Source organism: Pieris napi, chromosome 23 (assembly GCF_905475465.1).
Source record: "Pieris napi chromosome 23, ilPieNapi1.2, whole genome shotgun sequence".
Lineage (NCBI taxonomy): Eukaryota > Metazoa > Arthropoda > Insecta > Lepidoptera > Pieridae > Pieris > Pieris napi.
The window spans coordinates 8,873,012-8,892,325 of record NC_062256.1 but is presented as its reverse complement, the minus strand read 5'-3'; the positions used below and the strand labels follow the sequence as shown (position 1 = coordinate 8,892,325).

Sequence of the window (19,314 nt, the reverse complement as noted above, 5' to 3'; positions counted from 1 at the left end):
TACGAAACACAGTTTATTGAGTACACTAAAAATAGTACAATTAACATACCTGATTTAATCATGAGAAATCTAATACTAAAGTGGAATACTCATTATAAAACTAGGAATATTATAGACGCAAATTCCTGAGGCGATCGAAACTTGGCCTATATTTAAATTTAAAAAATTAAATGGCATTTTATTAAAAAAAAAAGATGGACAAGAGATTGTATAAATGGTGACAGAGTTCCAGCGCATTAGCAATTTGAGCACGTCGAGTTTATAAACACACTTTCACTGTTAATGTTTTCTTTGAAAAATGCTCCTTTTTCTACAAAGCATTTTCACCGGACCTCATTTTTTCTTTTTCTTGTTTTTCTGCGCGGTGTCGGGTGTGTTGTCGGCCTTCCTTTTGCCCGCGTTGGCACTTTTACCCGCATTGTTCCCTGGAGTGTTCGGATTCACGTTACCACTTTTCTTTTTCTTTTCAGCGCGTTCTTTCTCTTCTAACTCTTGATTTTCGCGTTCAATCAAAGTGATGAGTGTATTGCACCTGAAAATGATTGATATTAATACTAAAGTATAATTATCTAACTAATATTTTAAAAAGGTTGTATAGGAAGGAGGGTGCTGGTCTTCCTCCAACCAAAAGGGAATCCTCCCTCAACCAGACTACTGACTGGCCCGAAGGCTTCTAATTTTTTGCCGCTGATGACCTCATCTATCCCCCCCTATTTGCGTTTGATCCTTGTATATGTTACAAGCATATATTATTGCAAAATCAACCTTACGCGAATTGCTTAAAGTTGTTATTACAACGCAGTGTATACGTACTTAAAGCAATAAAATTTTACGACCGACCGTGGTCGGTAGGACAAGGTATTGAGTGGAGTCGAACATTACTTTTTTATTTACAACTATTTAACATAATTTTAAATTTATCCGACTTTTCGGGTGCCTTACAGCGTGCGTGGTCACGGTGACTGAAGACAAAAGGTGTTGGATGTTAAATAGTTGTAAATTTATAATAATACATAACTTTAATCCGGTTAAAAAGTTTTTTCTATTGGCTACCTCCTGACCTACACTTTATATAGCGTAAATATATTTGTCAAAAACTACACACAAAAAAGTTCAAAAGTACATAAAAATTTATGATTATTTTAATTTATTATTTATTTGTGTTTTTTTTATAAAAAAAAACAAATAAATAACATCGACTCCACTTATTAGACGCGAGACTATTTGAAATGAGCGCACAATTTAGAATGTTGCGGTCATTTTTTGAGGACGTTTTTTTGACGTTGAGTGTGCATCTTGGGTTTTTTGTATATCAATGCCCGAGATATTTTTGTTATAAATCTTAATGTTCTATATTTAAAATCATCTTGTTCGAAATTCAAATTTCGATTCGATAAGCCTCACCGTCGTTGCAGTTCAACAGCAGTACGCGACTTAAGGAACCAGTCGAAGCGGAACTGCGAAGCCGCGTGGACGGACGCTCGTAGCTCTTCGTACACGTTCTCTTTATCGAAGCCCAGCTTGTGAAGCATGCACACTAGGAATCTGTACAAATAAAAAGAAAACTTTAGAGGTGTCAAGGGACACCCCGATGGAACGAAATTCCTTTCGATTAATTTATATGTTAATTGGTATCATAACAGTATGATAGATTTTCTCGACACCAATCTTACGACGAAAAAAAAGCCAGCATCACGAGGTGTTCCCAGGCGGTCACCCATCCAAGTACTGACCTCGCCCGACGTTGCTTAACTTCGGTGATCGGACGAGAACCGGTGTATTACAATAGCAAATAGCGAAAAAGTGTCGTGACCTATCCGCTCAACGTCCACATTAAAATAAAACTGTAAAAGAACTGGCTACTTTACACCTTACGCAGAGTTGGAGATGCTACTGTGACCTATCACGTTACTCATTCACAAACATTACTCTCACTTATTCCTCACATGCACACTCATTCATTAAAACACATGCACCCACACACTCCCACACTCTCTCATTCACTTACATTCACCCACACACTCACTAATTCACTCACATTCACCCACACTCACTCATTCACACACATTCACCCACACACTCATTCACACACATGCATCCACACACTTACTCACTCATACACATGCACCCACATACTCACTCATTCTCTATTCTAAGTCATATGAACAAATATTTAAATTTAATATTGAAAATTATATTATTTGTTTTTGAATTAACATTATATACCTATCCTCTTCTTCGACATAGTTCTTGCCCTTATTGGTGCCATAAGAGATCCTGAGCTGGTGGAAAGGCGCCCTGTAGCGCGCCATTTTGGCATCTAAGGCCTTCTTGATGGAGGCTCTCCGTTGAATCTTGGCCTCGCCCCTCTCGATCTGCCCCATGATCCTGTCTATGTCTTGGAGCTCGTGGCATCTTTCCCAGAACACCGCTGAATATTCCATTACCTATAAAATTACTTTACTACAGTACTTAGATAAAATTTAATATTGACATATAGGTAAATGAAACAACAAGATTATCCTTTTTCCTTTAAAAAATAGGGCTAATTGAAAAGATTCCTTAAAATAAAAATTAATAAAAAAAAAGGTGCGTGTAAATATGTATGCGCGTAAGAAGCTATACTTCTTTGGCATTATTAAAAATAGTTTTTATTTGCATGCAAATAATTAATTACAATTAAATAATCAAAGACTGGAAAAGGAGTCATTATAGTCGATAAAGTTCAGTTTACAAATTTAAAATTAAATAAATAAATATTTATTATTATTCTTTTACATTAAGTGTAACATAAATTCCATTATTATTCGAATGTTGTTTTTAAATTATGTCCAATGCCGTAGCATCTTCCGTGGGCAGCTTCATTCTGTTAATTTTGTGTCACGGTGCGCGCGCATCGTAAAATTTCACTCTCATCAATTTTTCATAACGCGCCTAAAGAAGTATAACTTCAAAATACATTTTTATGCATCCTGTGATGTTCTTTATATTTATACAACTGTGAGATTGTGTTGAAAAACCAAAGTGTAAATTTGACATTTTTTACCCATTCCAAAAAAAGTGTATAACGCCGCTAAAGAAGTTTTCCCTTCAAAAGAATAAAAACACTAAAATGGGTATGCTTTTAGGGGTTCCCGTAGGTTCCTGTAAAAAATTAGAGTTGTAACCCAAATACCTCTTCCGGCGTCTTCCCCTCCACGTCCTTAGCGATATTTTCGATGTCATCCCTCCCGTACTTCTCATTGGCTTTGATGAATTGGTTGAAATCCCGTTTCGTCCAATTGGTAAATCCTGAAAAAAAAATTGTAAAAATAAAAAAAAAAGGCTTTCAAGTTTCAGGTCTCACGTTCGATTCCCGTTTACATCATCAGCATGAAAACTCACCGATGTCCAGATTGAGCATTCTGATAAACGAGCTAGGTCTGGTTATCCATAGTTGTTCCCCTCACACTTTAAAATCGATTTTCGTTTAGTTTTTGTAATTAAATTGTTTTGTTTAATTTATTTTAATTATTATATGTTATGTAAGTGCTTGTGACATTAAAAATGTATATTGTGGTTCTTTTACCGATGTATTTGTTGGCAAGCATTTATAAGTAAATAAAACATTGTTAAGTCAAAAAACAAACCCGCAGTGATTATACCGTAAAGTTTCAGTATTGCTTTGATTGTATTAACATGTATGTTTGTTCACAAATTTCGTGCAAACTAAAACATGAATATACTTCGTAGATTTGATTCGTATTCCAAATTTCATCAAAATCGGTTAAGTAGTTTTTAACGCATCAAGTATTTTTTAAATTAATTTATGTTATTTAAATAAAACACTATTTTGACCGGATGGAAGTTATGTATTATTATAAATTTACAACTATTGTCATGCTGTAAAGCACGCGAACCGTCGGATAAATTTAAAATTATGTTAAATAGTTGTAAATTTATAATAATACATAACTTCAATCCGGTCAAAATAGTGTTTTATTTAAATGAGTAAAAGTTATGTCAATCAAAGACAATACTAATTTATGTTAATTATTTCCTCCTTACCTTGAGTCAGAAGCTGCTCTTTCTCTTGGACCTCCTCCTCGGCGAGGGCCTCAGCCTCATCTATCTTTCTCTGTTCTTCTCTTTGTATTTTCGCAGCATCCGGGCCCAACTCGGGGTTTCTTGGCACTTTGTAACTGAAATTATGATTTATTTATTTATTTCAAAGAAACACAACAATATTTGTTTTATATTTCATTTGGACCTATTAGGTTCGATTACGGAGAAACAATCTCTTATCAAATTGAAAGGAAAAACAGTACAATTAATCTGATTAAAACATGTAGAACATAGGTCCAATTAAAAATCTTTATCTTTATCAACTAGTTCACACATATATATACATATATGTCGGAGAAATATATCGTCACTTTATCGATACGGACATAGCTCATAGTCGTAAAATATTCGTAATTTTATTAGTTAATGATTCTGAATTATGAAACAATTAAATAATAAATAAACAAATCAAATTAAATTACGAGTCTTAAAAGAAATAGAAGGAATCTCAACTAATAACCAAAGCATCAATAAAAATCAACAGTCAATTTACTCGATAATCGGAAGCATTCCGTGGGGACATTCAACATATATATGTTGGGGAATGCTCGGCTCCTTTTCAGTCTTTTAGGCCCTTCAAGGAGTTGAATAGCCTCGACATTCACGTGATGGTGGAGCCTAAGTTCGAGGGCTCAAACACGAAAACCAATTATAATTAATTTAAAGTTGATTTCGTTAACATTGATTTATAAATATAAATAAAAAACTTTAGAGGTGTCAAGGGACACCCGGATGGAACGAAATTCCTTTCGATTAATTTATATGATTTAATTAATTGGTATCATAACCACCAATCTTAAGACGAAAAAAAAAGCCAACATCACGAGGTGTTCCCAGGCGGTCACCCATCCAAGTACTGACCTCGCCCGACGTTGCTTAACTTCGGTGATCGGACGAGAACCGATGTATTTCAATAGCAAATAGCAAAAAAGTGTCGTGACAACTTTTCGTAAGAAGTTTTTCCGTCTAGCCCTCTTTCGCAACGCGCGATAAGGAACTTCGTTCCAATAATTATATCCCTTTTAAAATGTTTAGCGTCATCTGTCAAAATTGACGTTTTATTTAATTGAGTATGTCAGTCTGTGGAAAAAGGCGCGAACGAGAAGCATTTTTGTTAGAAAATTTTCGGATTATAATTTGCTCGTCTCACCCCAAGGTCTTTCTGTAATGATAGATTTCCTGATCCAAGAGTTCGAAAAGACGAGGCGGGAAGAACTGGAAGTCTTGAACGATCGGCTGTTTGGGAGGTCTCGGGGCCTGAAACCATTTCAATTTATTTTTGAAATTGCGCGGGCACCGTGACACAAAATTAACAGAATGAAGTTAGTGGCGCATGTTGGCACGCACGCCGCCTTTGTTGACTGTATATTTATATTTATAATATTTATCAGCATGCTTTGAGTTTCTACATTTAAAACACGTGTTTTCATTATACAAGTGCGAATTTTATATGTGCGTCTAAATTATAATCAGAAGTGATTTAAATTGAATACTTAAATCAATACTCATTAATATAAGAAAATATTTATGAAAAAACTGTGCTCATCAACCTTCCTAAGTGCTTCAATACAATTGAGATTAACTATCTGTATGTATTATTAATAATGCCAAAGAAGTATAACTTCTTACGCTCGTACATAAGTACACGCACCCTTTTTTTAATACTAAAGCAAAGATATTCATAAAATAATCAATATGTACTAATTGGCACAGTAAGGGCCGATTTACATTATCTTAGTGTTTAGCAGAGTGGTTTAGGATAGTACTTTAGTTGAAACATGTAAACGCTACTTGTTTTAGTACGGTTCTACTTGACTTTCAAGTAGAATCAAAATATCAAGTTCAAATTCAAGTTGAATCGCTTTTTCTTTTTGTTTCAAGTGATACCCCTCCGGCGCCCGCGCACCCCCCGAGATCTTCCCTCGTTGTGTGTAAACACGTAATTTAGTAAAATCTTTAGGAGAGTGCCGCATGCATAAGTGCCGTGAAACGCGTGCGTGTTTTTTGATTTTTAAAGATGGCTAAATGGTCGGAAGGTACAACTATCAAATTTGTGTCTGAATATGTTGTTCACGAATGTTTGTGGAACGTTAAAAACAATTTATACAAAAACAAACAGGCTAGGCATTCGGCATACACTGCCTTAAAAGAAGCTATTTTATTTATTATTCATATTTAGTTTATTTATTTCGAATAAAATCTCGTCTTCTATTTGTTCCATAACTACAGTTAGTATTTTGCGTAGAATAGAGCGTATTTGCCGACGTCGTTGCGCGTTCATTGTGGCGCTGTAATGATACTCTACTGGAAGAAATGTAAACGTTCACTCGCAACGCACTAAAGAACTTGCCTTTCAAGTTGTACTAAAGCACTCTCCTAAACACTAAGATAATGTAAATCGGCCTTAAGAGCTGTGAAATTGTGTGTTTAAATAGGCAGCAGGGAAGTGTCAAACCTATTTCCTAAAAAGTTTTGCTTAAACTGGGATTAGTGACGTCTGAAAATAATATTTAGCAATTTAATTGATCCATACCTGGACCTTCGGGGCTTTGGGTTCGGAGACTCGAAGCGCTTCTCGGAAATACGCGTCAACGGCATAATTCGCTTTACGCTCACGCTTCGGTGGCTCGATCCAGTTTCCGATCGGGGCTATCTTCTGCTTCTCCCTGTAGTCCTCACCTGGAATATATTGTTTTGACTTGGTATACGTGTAAAGTGCTCTCTCCTTGAGATCGATACTACGATAGGTTCGATCCCCGGCTGTACACGTATGGACTTTCTTTCTATGTGCGTATTTAACATTCGAGGAAACCGGCTTGTCTTAGACCCAAAAAGACGGCGTGTGTCAGGCACGGGAGGCTGATCACCTACTTGCCTAATTGGACTTGGAATAATCATGAAAGAAAAGAGAAGAAATCTGAGGCCCAGACCTAAACACGTTGTAGCGCCACCGTGTTTTTTGTCTTAGTGTACGAACAACCGTCAAACATTTTATTTTTGTAACTACCCTCCTACTTTCGTGGCTTGGATATAATGAATTTTATGGAGGTACTGGGTCTGTTATCCTGCAAAATAATAATGCATGCAAACATGAATTGTCAAACCTTCAAATTGGTAGACGGAGTCCGTGGTGGCTCCGGGCGTGTCCATAGAAAACGCACGAAGCGACGACTCGCCCAAACTCTCCAACTTCTGTTTCAACTCTTCAGTCTGAAAATCAAATAATGAAAATATATAGTTTTTGACATAACCTAAATCAATCGATTTTGGTTTGTTCGCCTTGTTGGGACTGTTACGTTTCTCCATATTAAAACGGAGTTTTTGAAGTGAAAACTTCTTTCTTTTTTTTTATGATTGGACACCAATTGACCTAGTCCCATGCTAAGCTGGTGAAGCTTGTGTGATGGGTACTAGGCAACGGATATACATACATATTATAGATAGATAAACATATAAATAAATACATATTTAAACACCCAAGACCTAAGCACAACACCAAATGCTCATCACATCGATGTTTGTCTCAGCCCCCGGCTGAATCCGGGGCATCGAATCCGGGACCCATGGATTCGCAGTCAGGGGTACTAACCACTAGACCAATAAGCCGTCAGTCTTTAGCATTGTTGTGATTTGAAAGTTGAAACGAAAAGAGATAGACACATAAATTCATAAGATTTAACGTGAGAGAGAATGAGATAGGAAGCATTATACAGTGTAAACTATAATGTTCAAAAGCCACTATTTCTTGCAGAAATTACTGGAAATCGTGAGTCTACTTCAAAACATGACAATACTTTAAAATTTAAATAAAATCTGACTATTCTCCGAGTTAAAAATTTATGAACTAAAACTAAAATTCCAGCCTCTTCAACTCCAACTTAAGGAAGAATTAAGTTGTACCAAAAATGGCTCAAAAAAGCAAATGCTATACAATTGTTAACTCTCCAATTGTCTATGAATTATTTAAGTACTTGTGTAAGACGAAAGTATAGTTTTTTTTTCAGAGACTATGTATATGTCAAAAAGAAGACTCTTTACCTTCGTCTCTCCCTTGGCGAGTATAGAGTCAATGTCATCATCGGTGATCTCCGAGTCCTTGGATGAAAAGACGTGATTGGCTCCATGTCTGATCATATTCAGCATCTCGTCTTTGTTAAGGTGGCTTTTCGTGTCCATAAGGCGACCTGTTGATCGTAAAATGTCATAAAATATAATGGTTACAAACATGGAAATTCATTTTATTTTACCAAAAATGAGGGTAGTTTTAATTTCATTTGTTGTAAATTATCAAAAATGTGGGTAGTTTTATTGTCATTTTTTGCAAATTATCAAAAATGTGGATAGTTTTATTTTCATTTGTTGCAAATTATCAAAAATGTGGATAGTTTTATTTTCATTTGTTGCAAATTATCAAAAATGTGGGTAGTTTTATTGTCATTTTTTGCAAATTATCAAAAATGTGGGTAGTTTTAATTTCATTTGTTGCAAATTATCAAAAATGTGGGTATCTTTATTTTCATTTGTTGCAAATTATCAAAAATGTGGGGTTTTATTTTCATTTCTTGTAAATCATCAAATGTGGGTATTTTTTTTAGTTTGATGAACTAATTTTTTTCGCATTTCTTTGTACTACATTATATGTTTGTTGATAAATAGTATTTTGTAGACCAGAAAACAAACTCTATGTAATTTAAAAATAATAAAATATTTTCTATGAAAAATATAAATTCAAATCATAGGCCAACGACCTCTAGCTGCCAAGTTGCTATTAGCAAATAAAATATTTTTTTAAATATTGAGTTTTGGGATATTCAGAGACTAAACTTACATATGTCAAAATAATTTTTAAAGGGAGTAAGACCGCTATTGTCTCTTTTCTGAATAACCTTAAATACCTGATTGGATCACCAATTTGTCCAGTCTCAATTTGACCTCCGCTCGCTCTACGATCTTCTCTTCTACTGTGTTTTCTGTTATCAGACGGAACACACGTACCTGGAAATAGGTTTTATTAATTTCTTTTCTAAAACGCATTAATCATTTTATTATGTACTGGGCGCAAAAGTACTGGCACTAAAGATTTTTTTTTATATGACATTTCCTGTCATTCTGTTGTTGAAAATTGTGTAGTGAACAAATGTAAGGGGGCCTCATAGCCTAGCGGTCTTAAGTGGCGGCTAGGTGAGGGGTACCGGGTTCGATTCCCGGTTCGAGGGCAAGTTTTAATTTAATTTAAATTTGTTCTCGGCCTTTGGGAGGGTTGTGCGGTACCGGGCGAGTGCCTAAACCGTACATGGAGGACATGATCGAATTTCTAAGGCAAAAAGCAAGAATGATAAAAATCTCATACTTGACGCTGGCTAATGCACAAACCGTGCCAGAGCCATAAAAGAAAAAAAAAAATGTAAAATACACTGAAAATAAACATGTGTGTGTAACAATGTTCTCGTATTGAAATTGAAAAAGGTTTGTCATCTCTGACATGTTAAAAATCAGAGTATAGTGAACTATACCTGCTTCATCTGTCCGATCCTGTGGGCTCTGTCCATAGCCTGTAGGTCCATTTGCGGGTTCCAATCGGAGTCATAAATGATGACGACATCAGCCGAGGTGAGGTTAATCCCCAAACCACCAGCCCGAGTCGACAACATGAAGACGAATTTATCACTCCCCTCCGCATTGTACTCCTCAATCTGTCTGTTCCTATCTTCGTGTGGCGTTTGACCGTCTAAACGGCAGTACTAGAATATTAAAATTATTAGCTGTGTAAAAAGGCTTAGTAAAGTCAACGATTATCTAGTCCAGTGATTCCCAAAGTGGTCTACATCGACCCTTGGGGTCTTCCCCGAACCTCCAAGGGGTCTACGTCAGCGAAAAAAAAAATTGGAGGTCCATGAAATGAAAATGGGGGTCAACGATAGTGGATCTCAACACATACACTGATAGTACCTATTGACTTACATCATACTATCTTATAATATCAAAACATATACATTACAAACAAACAGATACAAAATTTTATTTTGAGTAGTTTTAATTTAAATTCAATTAATAAATGTATAAATTAAAATGTGTTTTTACTTTAAATTTTTAACACTAAACTTCACTACAGTTAGAAATTTACGGGAAATCAATATCAGGTAAGTAGGGGAGTCTACCCAACACGGAAAAAATGGCAAGGGGTCTACGACACAAAAAAGTTTGGGGAACTCTGATCTAATTGATAAAAGGGCCTGGGACTAGTGCTAGTCAGACTACTTCTATTTAATTTGCGATATTTTTTTTTGGTATTTTAAAAGAGTTACCGAGAGTTTTTTTACGCCGGCTTTTTCTCTCGGGCCCTCTGTTTTCTTTGCCGATGAGTAGGGATGTGTATTGATACAAATTTAATGACGTGGAATTAATAATTAATATTTAAAAATATATATTCAGAATATATCAAGCCAAGGCTGTACAATTTGCTCAGGCTTTCATATTACGTAACGAATTTTGGGGGGAATTTTAGAATTACGCATTATTGTTAATATTATTTTCGACTTTCCAGTACTTTACACCACATAATGGTAACATTTAGGGATAAAGAGACACTAGGTGGTCACGAAACGTTTTACTATACTTGGGTACAGAAAAACGTTACGGTGCGTTACATGGGGGGGGGGGGGGGGTCAGTAATCTCCAAAAATTGCGTGACGTCACTTACTTGAAGCAGCCACTTGAAAAGCCAATAAAAATACCTTGAACTGTCTCCAAAGACAAAAGTCCTCCAAAATATCCAGCATCCTCGTCATTTGGGAGAATATTAGCACCCTCGATTCCTGTTCTTGCAGCTTCGGGAGCAACTTGTCCAAAATAGCCAATTTCCCACAATTATACACCAAGTGCTCGTCGGTGGTGTAGGGTGGTCCGGGTTCGGCTCCGTCGAATAAATATGGGTGGTTGCAACATTTACGAAGTTGCATGAGAATGTTTTGAAGACGCATTTTTTCGACTTTACCCGCGCCGTTTACTGAAATTAAAAAAAAATTAACACAAGACTTATAGAATCTGCAGTGTTGGCCTAGTGGCTTCAGCGTGCGACTCTCATCCATGAGGTCGTAGATTCGATCCCCGGCTGTTCACCAATGGACTTTCTTTCTATGTGCGCATTTAACATTTGCTCGAACGGTGAAGGAAAACATCGTGAGGAAACCAACATGTCTTAGACCCACAAAGTCGACGGCGTGTGTCAGGCACAGGAGGCTGATCACCTACTTGCCTTTTAGATTGACTAATGATCATAAAACATACAAAAATTTGAGGCCCAGACCTAAAAAAAATCTGCAAAAAAACCAAATTTATGACAATTAAACAATATTTTTTTTAAATAATATAAGGGGCAAACTAGCCTACGCCCAAAAAAGGCAACTATCGCTGCCCATGGACACTCATAATAGTGGCGTTGCCGGCCTTTGAGGGAGAACTCTTTCTTTTAATTGGAGGTCATATCCCAGAGAAGACCCCCACCAATTCACAGTTCCACAACCAAAGCAGTATAATACTAACCAACATCAATATCCTTCATCAGAACCTTGGTATACCATTCCCTCTGCATCTTACTCAAGCCAACGTAGACCTTGACTTCCTTTTTCGGCTTCAACTTTTTCTCAACTTCCGCTTTGAGACGTCTCAACAAGAACGGTCTAAGGACGGCGTGTAATCGAGACACCAGTTGATTATCTCCAAGAGCCGCATTTGTGTTGAACCATGCATCAAAATCCTGGAGAGAGTTGTTATGTTGTTATAAAATGTTATTATATTTCCACAATATAAAAACCAGCTAAAGTACTGGTTTCTGAACACCGTACGCAGAGTTGGAGATACTCCTTAGGGACCGTTCAAGTATTACGAACGCATTTTTTGGAGATTATTGACCCCCTCCCCCCATGAACTCGCCGTAACGGTTTTCAGTACCCAAGTACAGTACTGTACTATTAATGTTGTACTGTTACTGTAATATTAACAATAACGCGTTATTCAATCTCCGCCCCGCATTGTAACGTTTTACAAAAGGACCCCCCCCCCCCTTCCAAAATTTGTTACGTAATACTTGAATAGACCTAACATCGTAGTAGTTGATTCATACACTCACTCAAACTCACTTGCACCCATACACTCACTCAAACTCACTTGCACCTATACATTCGCTCATTTACTCACATTCAGGGACACGCGCACTCATTCACTCACATACACCCAAACACGTACTCCAACACTAACATGCACCCATACACCCACTTAAAGATTCGCGTGAACCCAGTGGCGTAACTATATCATCTGGGGCCCGTGACAAATTCTGTTAAAAGTGGTTTATGGACTAATTTGATTAAAAAGCTGAATTACATATTTATAAAATAATGACTCATGATTAACTACATCTAATATATACTATGTTTCGTCATGATCGTAGAACAATGTCGGATTTGAAAAAAAAACAAGCTACGTTAAAAAAATTCCAAGTGTTTTAAATTCCAAATTAATCTGTCGGTAAAGTGACGGATTGGAAAGAAACATGGGATTTTTCTAGAAAACTGTGTAATTTAATGTTATTATTTTTATTTTATTTCAAAACAAACCCTTTTGTTTGGTTGTATGCCAACTTTCATAATAACAGAATACAAATTAAAATAGTTATGACAAAAACTAACATTAACATTATTTTGAAATGGCTGCCCTGTAAAGATTACTATTTGTCAGATCCGTCATTATTCTACGACTATGACGATTTAATGTGCCTAAAAAATAAAAAAAAACTGCAAATGAAATACTTACATCAGAACTGTTAAAAACATCAGGCAAGAGAAAGTTGAGCAACGCCCAAAGTTCATGTAAATTATTCTGAAGCGGAGTTCCAGTTAACAACAGACGGTTCATACTTTTGAATTCTCTCAATAGTTCAGATAATTTAGATTTTTCATTCTTAATCCTGTGGGCTTCATCAATCACCATATACCGCCAGTTGAATTTCTTAAACACCGACTTTTCTCTTATTATCATCTCGTATGATGTTATGCATACATCCCAGTTTCCCGGCATCAGAGTTTCCCTGATAAAGATATTCTGAAATAGACAAAATGTGTTAAAGGGAGATGGTTGTTCTTCTATTGCCTTTACTAGAAGTATTGAATATTCAATATGGTGGCACATATATATTATATATACAAATAATCATATGGTATTACAGATATATTATATATACAAATAATCATATGGTATTACAGATATATTATATATACAAATAATCAGTGTTGCTTCAACTTTATACATTTATTTAACTGTATAAAAAAAACAACCAATGTTTATTCAATTAAATTAATCACCCACATCAATGATATTTTATAAGTACAGCGGGCACTTTAATCACTATGTAGACACAGCTACTAAATTTTCCTTTAAAAACTATACCAAGCTAGATACTGCAAATGATATGTATTAAGACTATAAAAAAAAAATTACTTTTAGGTAAGTAAATGGAAACTTTAAGTTACTACACAACTTCATTACATTAACTATAAATTTTCACATAATTTATTTATTTCGTAATCCTACAGCTAACAAATTATATATATAACAGTTACACTGAAAATATAGCCAGAGATGGAATACATAATACATTTAACTAAGTGGTACCTAATTTGGCTGGGTTGTGAGATAACGCTCATGGTTAGCATACTATTATTGTCACAACATAACAGAACTCAATTTTGTTTGTTGATGTTACAGAAGACTAAAGAATATCTATTTAAAGGCTAATAATACCAATACAATAAATAAAAATCACCTTAAAGCCATTCTATAAAACAATTTGGAAAAATATCTTACCCTTGTTTCTTGATCACCTATGAGGCACACAGCTTTTAATGATGGACACCATTTTTTAAATTCGTTCATCCAGTTCGTAAGTGTTGACTTTGGCACAATGACAATGTGAGGTCCTGCAGCATTCCTAATAACAATATGTAGAAATATATAACTACTATATTTGTGTCAAAACTTGATACAATTTTTACAACAAACCAAAGAGAAACAACAGTTATGAAACACAAATTTCTGAAGGCAGTATATAAGTGGCAATTTTTTATTTCTAAAAAGACATTAAATATTTCCCAGCTAGGAACAGTTTTTATTGAAAAATTCAATTGTCATTATTACTATTTTCTTTTAGTTATTATTCATCATTCCTATGATTTAAACCACCCAGAAATAAATATTTAAATGATCATAATTAGCCAAATCAGGCCAGCCATTCGTGGGTTTTAGCAAGACAAATAACAACAATTCATTTTTATATAATATATGTGTATGATACGGTGTACATTATTGTAAAATATTACCAACTGTTTTAACTTTAACTCTATTGAAATATAGATACTAGCTGACCCAGTAAACATTGTTTTGCCATGTATATTATTTCTAGTAAAATAACTATCTAGTATAATAAAAAATAGGGGTTGATCGTAGAGGGGTGACAATTAAGGGTTGTATGCTGTATCATAAAAACAAAAAGTTTTGACTAAAAATTAAAAGTTTATTTTATTTTAGGCCCACCCCTAAGTGGGCCCACCCTTAACATTTAGGGGGATGAAAAATAGATTCTCATACTTACTGAGTATGTATAAAAATTTCATAAGAATTGGTTGAGCCGTTTCGGAGGAGTATGGGAACGAACATCGTGACACGAGAATTTTATATATTAGATTATGCTACTATAAATATATATATGAACTCACTTGAAATTCTTCATATAGCCAAGCAAGGAAATAGTTTGCAAAGTCTTTCCTAGACCCATCTCATCAGCCAATATACCATTAATACCATTTTCATACAATGATATCATCCAATTGAGACCTCTCACTTGATAATCTCTCATTTCACCATTTTTAATGTATGGTGGTGATGCTTCAAATCTGAATATACTTTTTTGTTTAGTATTTGTTTCTGCAAGCAACTCTTCATCTTCTTCTTGCTCTGTTTTACGGTGCCGGTTGCTAAAATAAAAAATTATGGTGTTAGAATAATTTCTCCAAGCCACAATTAAAATACAGCAAAACTACTTACTCTCCAGGACTTGCTTCAATTTCTTTGTTCTTTCTGGGCCTGCCAGCTTTCGGTTTAGGAGGGCTACTAGTAGTTTTAGTATTACTCATAAAATGCGAAAAGATCTCAGTCTGCTTGAGTAAAAAATCAAATCTCTTTGAACGATCAGTTTCAATTTTACTCTCGAAATCGCCCTCTTTGCCTCTAGACGATGTTGTATCACTAGACGAGCCATTCTGTAATTTAAAAGACAATTTGTAATAAGTGAAGTAAGAAGTTGTATAAGCATAATGATTGACTAAAACATAAAAAGTGAAAACACTGCAATACATACAGAGTTGTCGCCAACATCCGCAGTTTCCATGGGTTCCTCGGCTTGAGACATTTTAAACAGCGTTCAACAAACCCTAGCCAGAATGAAAGAATCAATTATTTATGACTTGAATTAAGTCATAGGTATTATTTGATAAAATAGTCTATCTTAAAATTATGTATATATTGATTTTTATAAAAAAAACTAAATTTGCGTTATTTTATTTCTAAAACACCAGACGTAGACGACAAGCACAATTCACACAGAAGATGAGCGCGAATCGAGCTCTGCTGCAGCTTGCCTGCGAAGTTGCCAGTTGCCACTTACTAATTACTATTTGACGTTAGCCAACCGGTGGGCATTGGTTAGTGGTAATTGTCAGCTATCATTTATTGATGTCAAAGAAATATAATAAAGTCTGAGTTCCCCCAATCCAATTTATGTTTAGTTTTAGTTGCAGTATTGGTGTGATTTAAGTGCGAGACTCCTGATCTTTAAATTAATATTATTTTGGCGACACAAATTGACACAATTGAAAATTACTTTCAGTGTCTCCGACTCAGGGTTTGTTGTTATTTGTCATTTCTGATCATTTGACATTTGATTTTGATATTTCGACTTCGTTTTGATCTGTGATCTGTCATCTGAGTTAACTGTTTAGGACTTAGGTTATAATTTTGTTTTTATATTTAAATTTGCATTGCCAGGAGTAAAATAATCATGTATTGTACTTTTATTATTAAAATTTAAATCATTGATAAATGTAAATATATAATATTGTTTTAGTAATTGAGAATTTCTTCTAACATTGTAAGGTTCAACATAGTTTTAGCATGGCCTTTTACAGGAATTTAATAAAATATTATGTCTTACAAAAGTGCCCTAAACATTCTACACTTGTAAGATTCCCTCTGCATCAACCTTTGCTGTTTACTTCCAACATTTACAGAAAAAACTTTAACACAAGCTCCAATTACTATGTTAAAATGTTCATGGAAAAGGAAAATAAATATGCTTATGAGATTATGGAAAAATGTGGATATGCTACCCAACTTAAAAACATTTTATCATTGAACTCTATGTTAACACCAAATGATGATTTTGACAACTTGATAAATAAAGATTGGTCTAAGGAGTCTACTTCAGAAATATTTAGAGTATTTCCTTTAATTGCATTGTACTGCTCTAAAAATAATATATGTATCTCTAATGCAATCTTTGACAATTATATTGATTCTTTAACAGATAATATTGAAAAAAGCACAATTGAAGAATTAAAATCACATTTTTTTACTCTATCTGAATTTCCAGAGACAGCATCAATTAGAACAAGAAATTATGTGGAAATATGGGCAGCTTTAGATGATGCCTGTATGAATAGATTTAGAGATTGGTCTTATGATGAAATTCTCTCTTTCTGTGCATTGTTTTATAAGCTAAGTGCAACTAAAGCATCTGATTTTTGTTATAAAGGTATTCAAAAATTAACATACAGAGCAAGTAAATTGAATAAGTCACAACTTGTACAAACATTTTTCTTTATAGCTGCGATGAGGTTTTCACCTCATGATATGCATGGTATGGAACTTGCCGTAGAAAAACATTTTGATGAAATGAGCATAGACGAGTTAGCCATAGTGTCTATGGGTTTCTTCAAGAGTAAAGTTCCAGTTAGAAGCATGTCTTTAATATCAAAAATAATTGATAGAATTTGTGAAAATGCAAATACAATTAACGAAGTGACACTTGCTGCTTTACTTAAGGTTATTCGGCTTTCACGAAAGTTTCCTATTGACAATAAAATATGCATATTTCTGGACACATTGCAGTCTCAAGTACCACGTCTCTCAGTTATGTGTAATGTTCACATAGCCTTGCTTGCAAGCAGTACTCTAACAAAACATGAAAGCTGTCTTTTTAACATCGCTAATACTGTTTTATCAAACATGTCAGGAACACGTATAAAAGATATGGAACGGTTGGTGCTTACTTTTGGAACTCTTAACATGATACCTGACACTAAGGAAAATTTTATAGAAAGAGTAATTGAAGAATTAAGAAAATCAGACCGAGAAACTGAGATAAAAACTCATGGTCGATCATTTGCATGTTGTGTAGCATATCTGGGTCTATTGGGATATTATCCTATTGACCTAATGGAAAAAGTATTAAATAAAGAATTTCTAGAAAACACCTATGGAAAATACTGCCTAGCATATGGTCGAGAAATATTAACTATACATAACTTAGTAAAAATATTTCACAAAGAAAAGTGTTTGGAAGTTCTCACAGAAAAAGAAGCTGTAATATTAGCTAAAAGATATACTGATTATATTCCAGATATAAATTTTCATAAACAGTATAATGTTACTGAAAAAATGTTTTTAGATTTAAGACAAATTGTAGAAACTACCAGAGGGGGACTCGAGTATGTTACCGGACAACATATTCTTACCCATCATCAACGAGGAGGTACTACTTTTTTTTTTCTAGAAAGCATATATAAATTTTTTTCATCAATTATGAAAATTATTTTATCGTCCCAAAAATAACAATTATATCTTGAATAAACTTACTGACCTCAGATTGTGTAACAAATTCTAATAAAACTATTACCTTTTTCAGATATAATAATCTGTGATTCTCAAAATGACAATCCCGTTGAAGTTAAAGATGTATTTAAATTTGGCAAGCTTATTCCCGCTCCTAATGATAGCAATATATGGATAGTGTTAGTAATAGCTGGACGAAATGTAATGCTTCATAACTCTGATGAGCCATGTGGTCATTTATTATCAAAAATTCGGGAGCTTAACGCTATGGGATACAAATCTGCACCAGTAAGTAAAAACCTTTCAATAAAAAATCTATAAATGCGAGTTTTACTGAACCTGATTGATGAGAACCACTCAAAAATTAAATGAAAATATTTCTGAGTCGGTACGTGGGCAGCCTCATGGAGAAACAAAGCCACAGCCTATACATTTTTTTGTTATGTGCTGCACAACTATGCTACAGGTGGTTTATTAATTTTTTTTTTTTTTTCAGGTCATCTGGAATATTTATTCAAAACTTAACACTTTTGAAGAAAAAGAAGAATATATAAATAATATCATTACTGAAGCCAAATCTAGGTAATAACAAGCAAATAGTTGCAAGTGTTAATAATTAAATCTTGTTGTCTGTTCCACAACTGAGTATATGTTACCTCCATTATGTGGAACCACCTGCTCATTGAAGTATTTATTTCACGTAGATGATAATATAACACTACCAATTCCTAATAGGCCAGAAAGACGAGTGAGGGTCTAAGGGCGTCGGCACGTTCATCACTACAGCTACATAATCTAATGGGAAAAAAAGTTAAATGTGATAACCCTAAAATCTACCAAAATAATATTCATAGTTTTCACCTTGCAATGTGGGTTGTTCAAAAATGAATTAGATGTGTTAGTAATTTGTTACTAAAATAAAATATATGTATGATCATCTTTAGTTGTTTGTTATCTGTGAAAAGTGACAGTTTACCAGTAGACTATAAAAAACATAAATTTTTGCCTATTATTTAATAGTCCCTTACCTACGAGTGGTTAATGAAAACTATACTAAACAAATCTTTATCTTATATTTTGTACATATTAATTTTTAAAATGATGATATTTTGAAAACTTATTACACATTTTATTGGATCTTTTAAAATTCATATTATAATCCAACTTATATTTTCAATAATATACAATGAATATAAAATACAGCATGTAAAGCTTAATAAAAATTATTACTTAACACAAATTCTTTACACGTGAAATACAAGCATGTCTGCA

At 34.3% G+C, this 19,314-nt stretch overlaps 2 protein-coding genes across 2 annotated transcripts; one reads left to right on the top strand and one right to left on the bottom strand.

The window, feature by feature from the left end:
- LOC125061148 (chromatin-remodeling complex ATPase chain Iswi) lies at window positions 1-15,784 on the bottom strand. Its single transcript, XM_047666373.1, has 18 exons — window positions 15,512-15,784; window positions 15,199-15,413; window positions 14,871-15,128; window positions 13,963-14,086; window positions 12,913-13,200; window positions 11,647-11,860; window positions 10,839-11,110; window positions 9,618-9,845; window positions 9,000-9,099; window positions 8,143-8,288; window positions 7,209-7,314; window positions 6,638-6,783; window positions 5,255-5,361; window positions 4,048-4,181; window positions 3,176-3,291; window positions 2,227-2,447; window positions 1,405-1,545; window positions 1-532 (listed from the first exon to the last, which is right to left on the bottom strand). Exons 1-18 carry the CDS (start codon window positions 15,560-15,562, stop codon window positions 334-336), a joined length of 3,066 nt encoding a protein of 1,021 aa, XP_047522329.1. The 5' UTR covers window positions 15,563-15,784; the 3' UTR covers window positions 1-333.
- A 253-nt stretch (window positions 15,785-16,037) lies between these two features.
- Window positions 16,038-18,981, top strand: LOC125061146. Its single transcript, XM_047666370.1, has 5 exons — window positions 16,038-16,054; window positions 16,802-17,962; window positions 18,116-18,330; window positions 18,539-18,624; window positions 18,778-18,981. Exons 2-5 carry the CDS (start codon window positions 16,864-16,866, stop codon window positions 18,800-18,802), a joined length of 1,425 nt encoding a protein of 474 aa, XP_047522326.1. The 5' UTR covers window positions 16,038-16,054; window positions 16,802-16,863; the 3' UTR covers window positions 18,803-18,981.
- The last annotated feature ends 333 nt before the right edge of the window (window positions 18,982-19,314 follow it).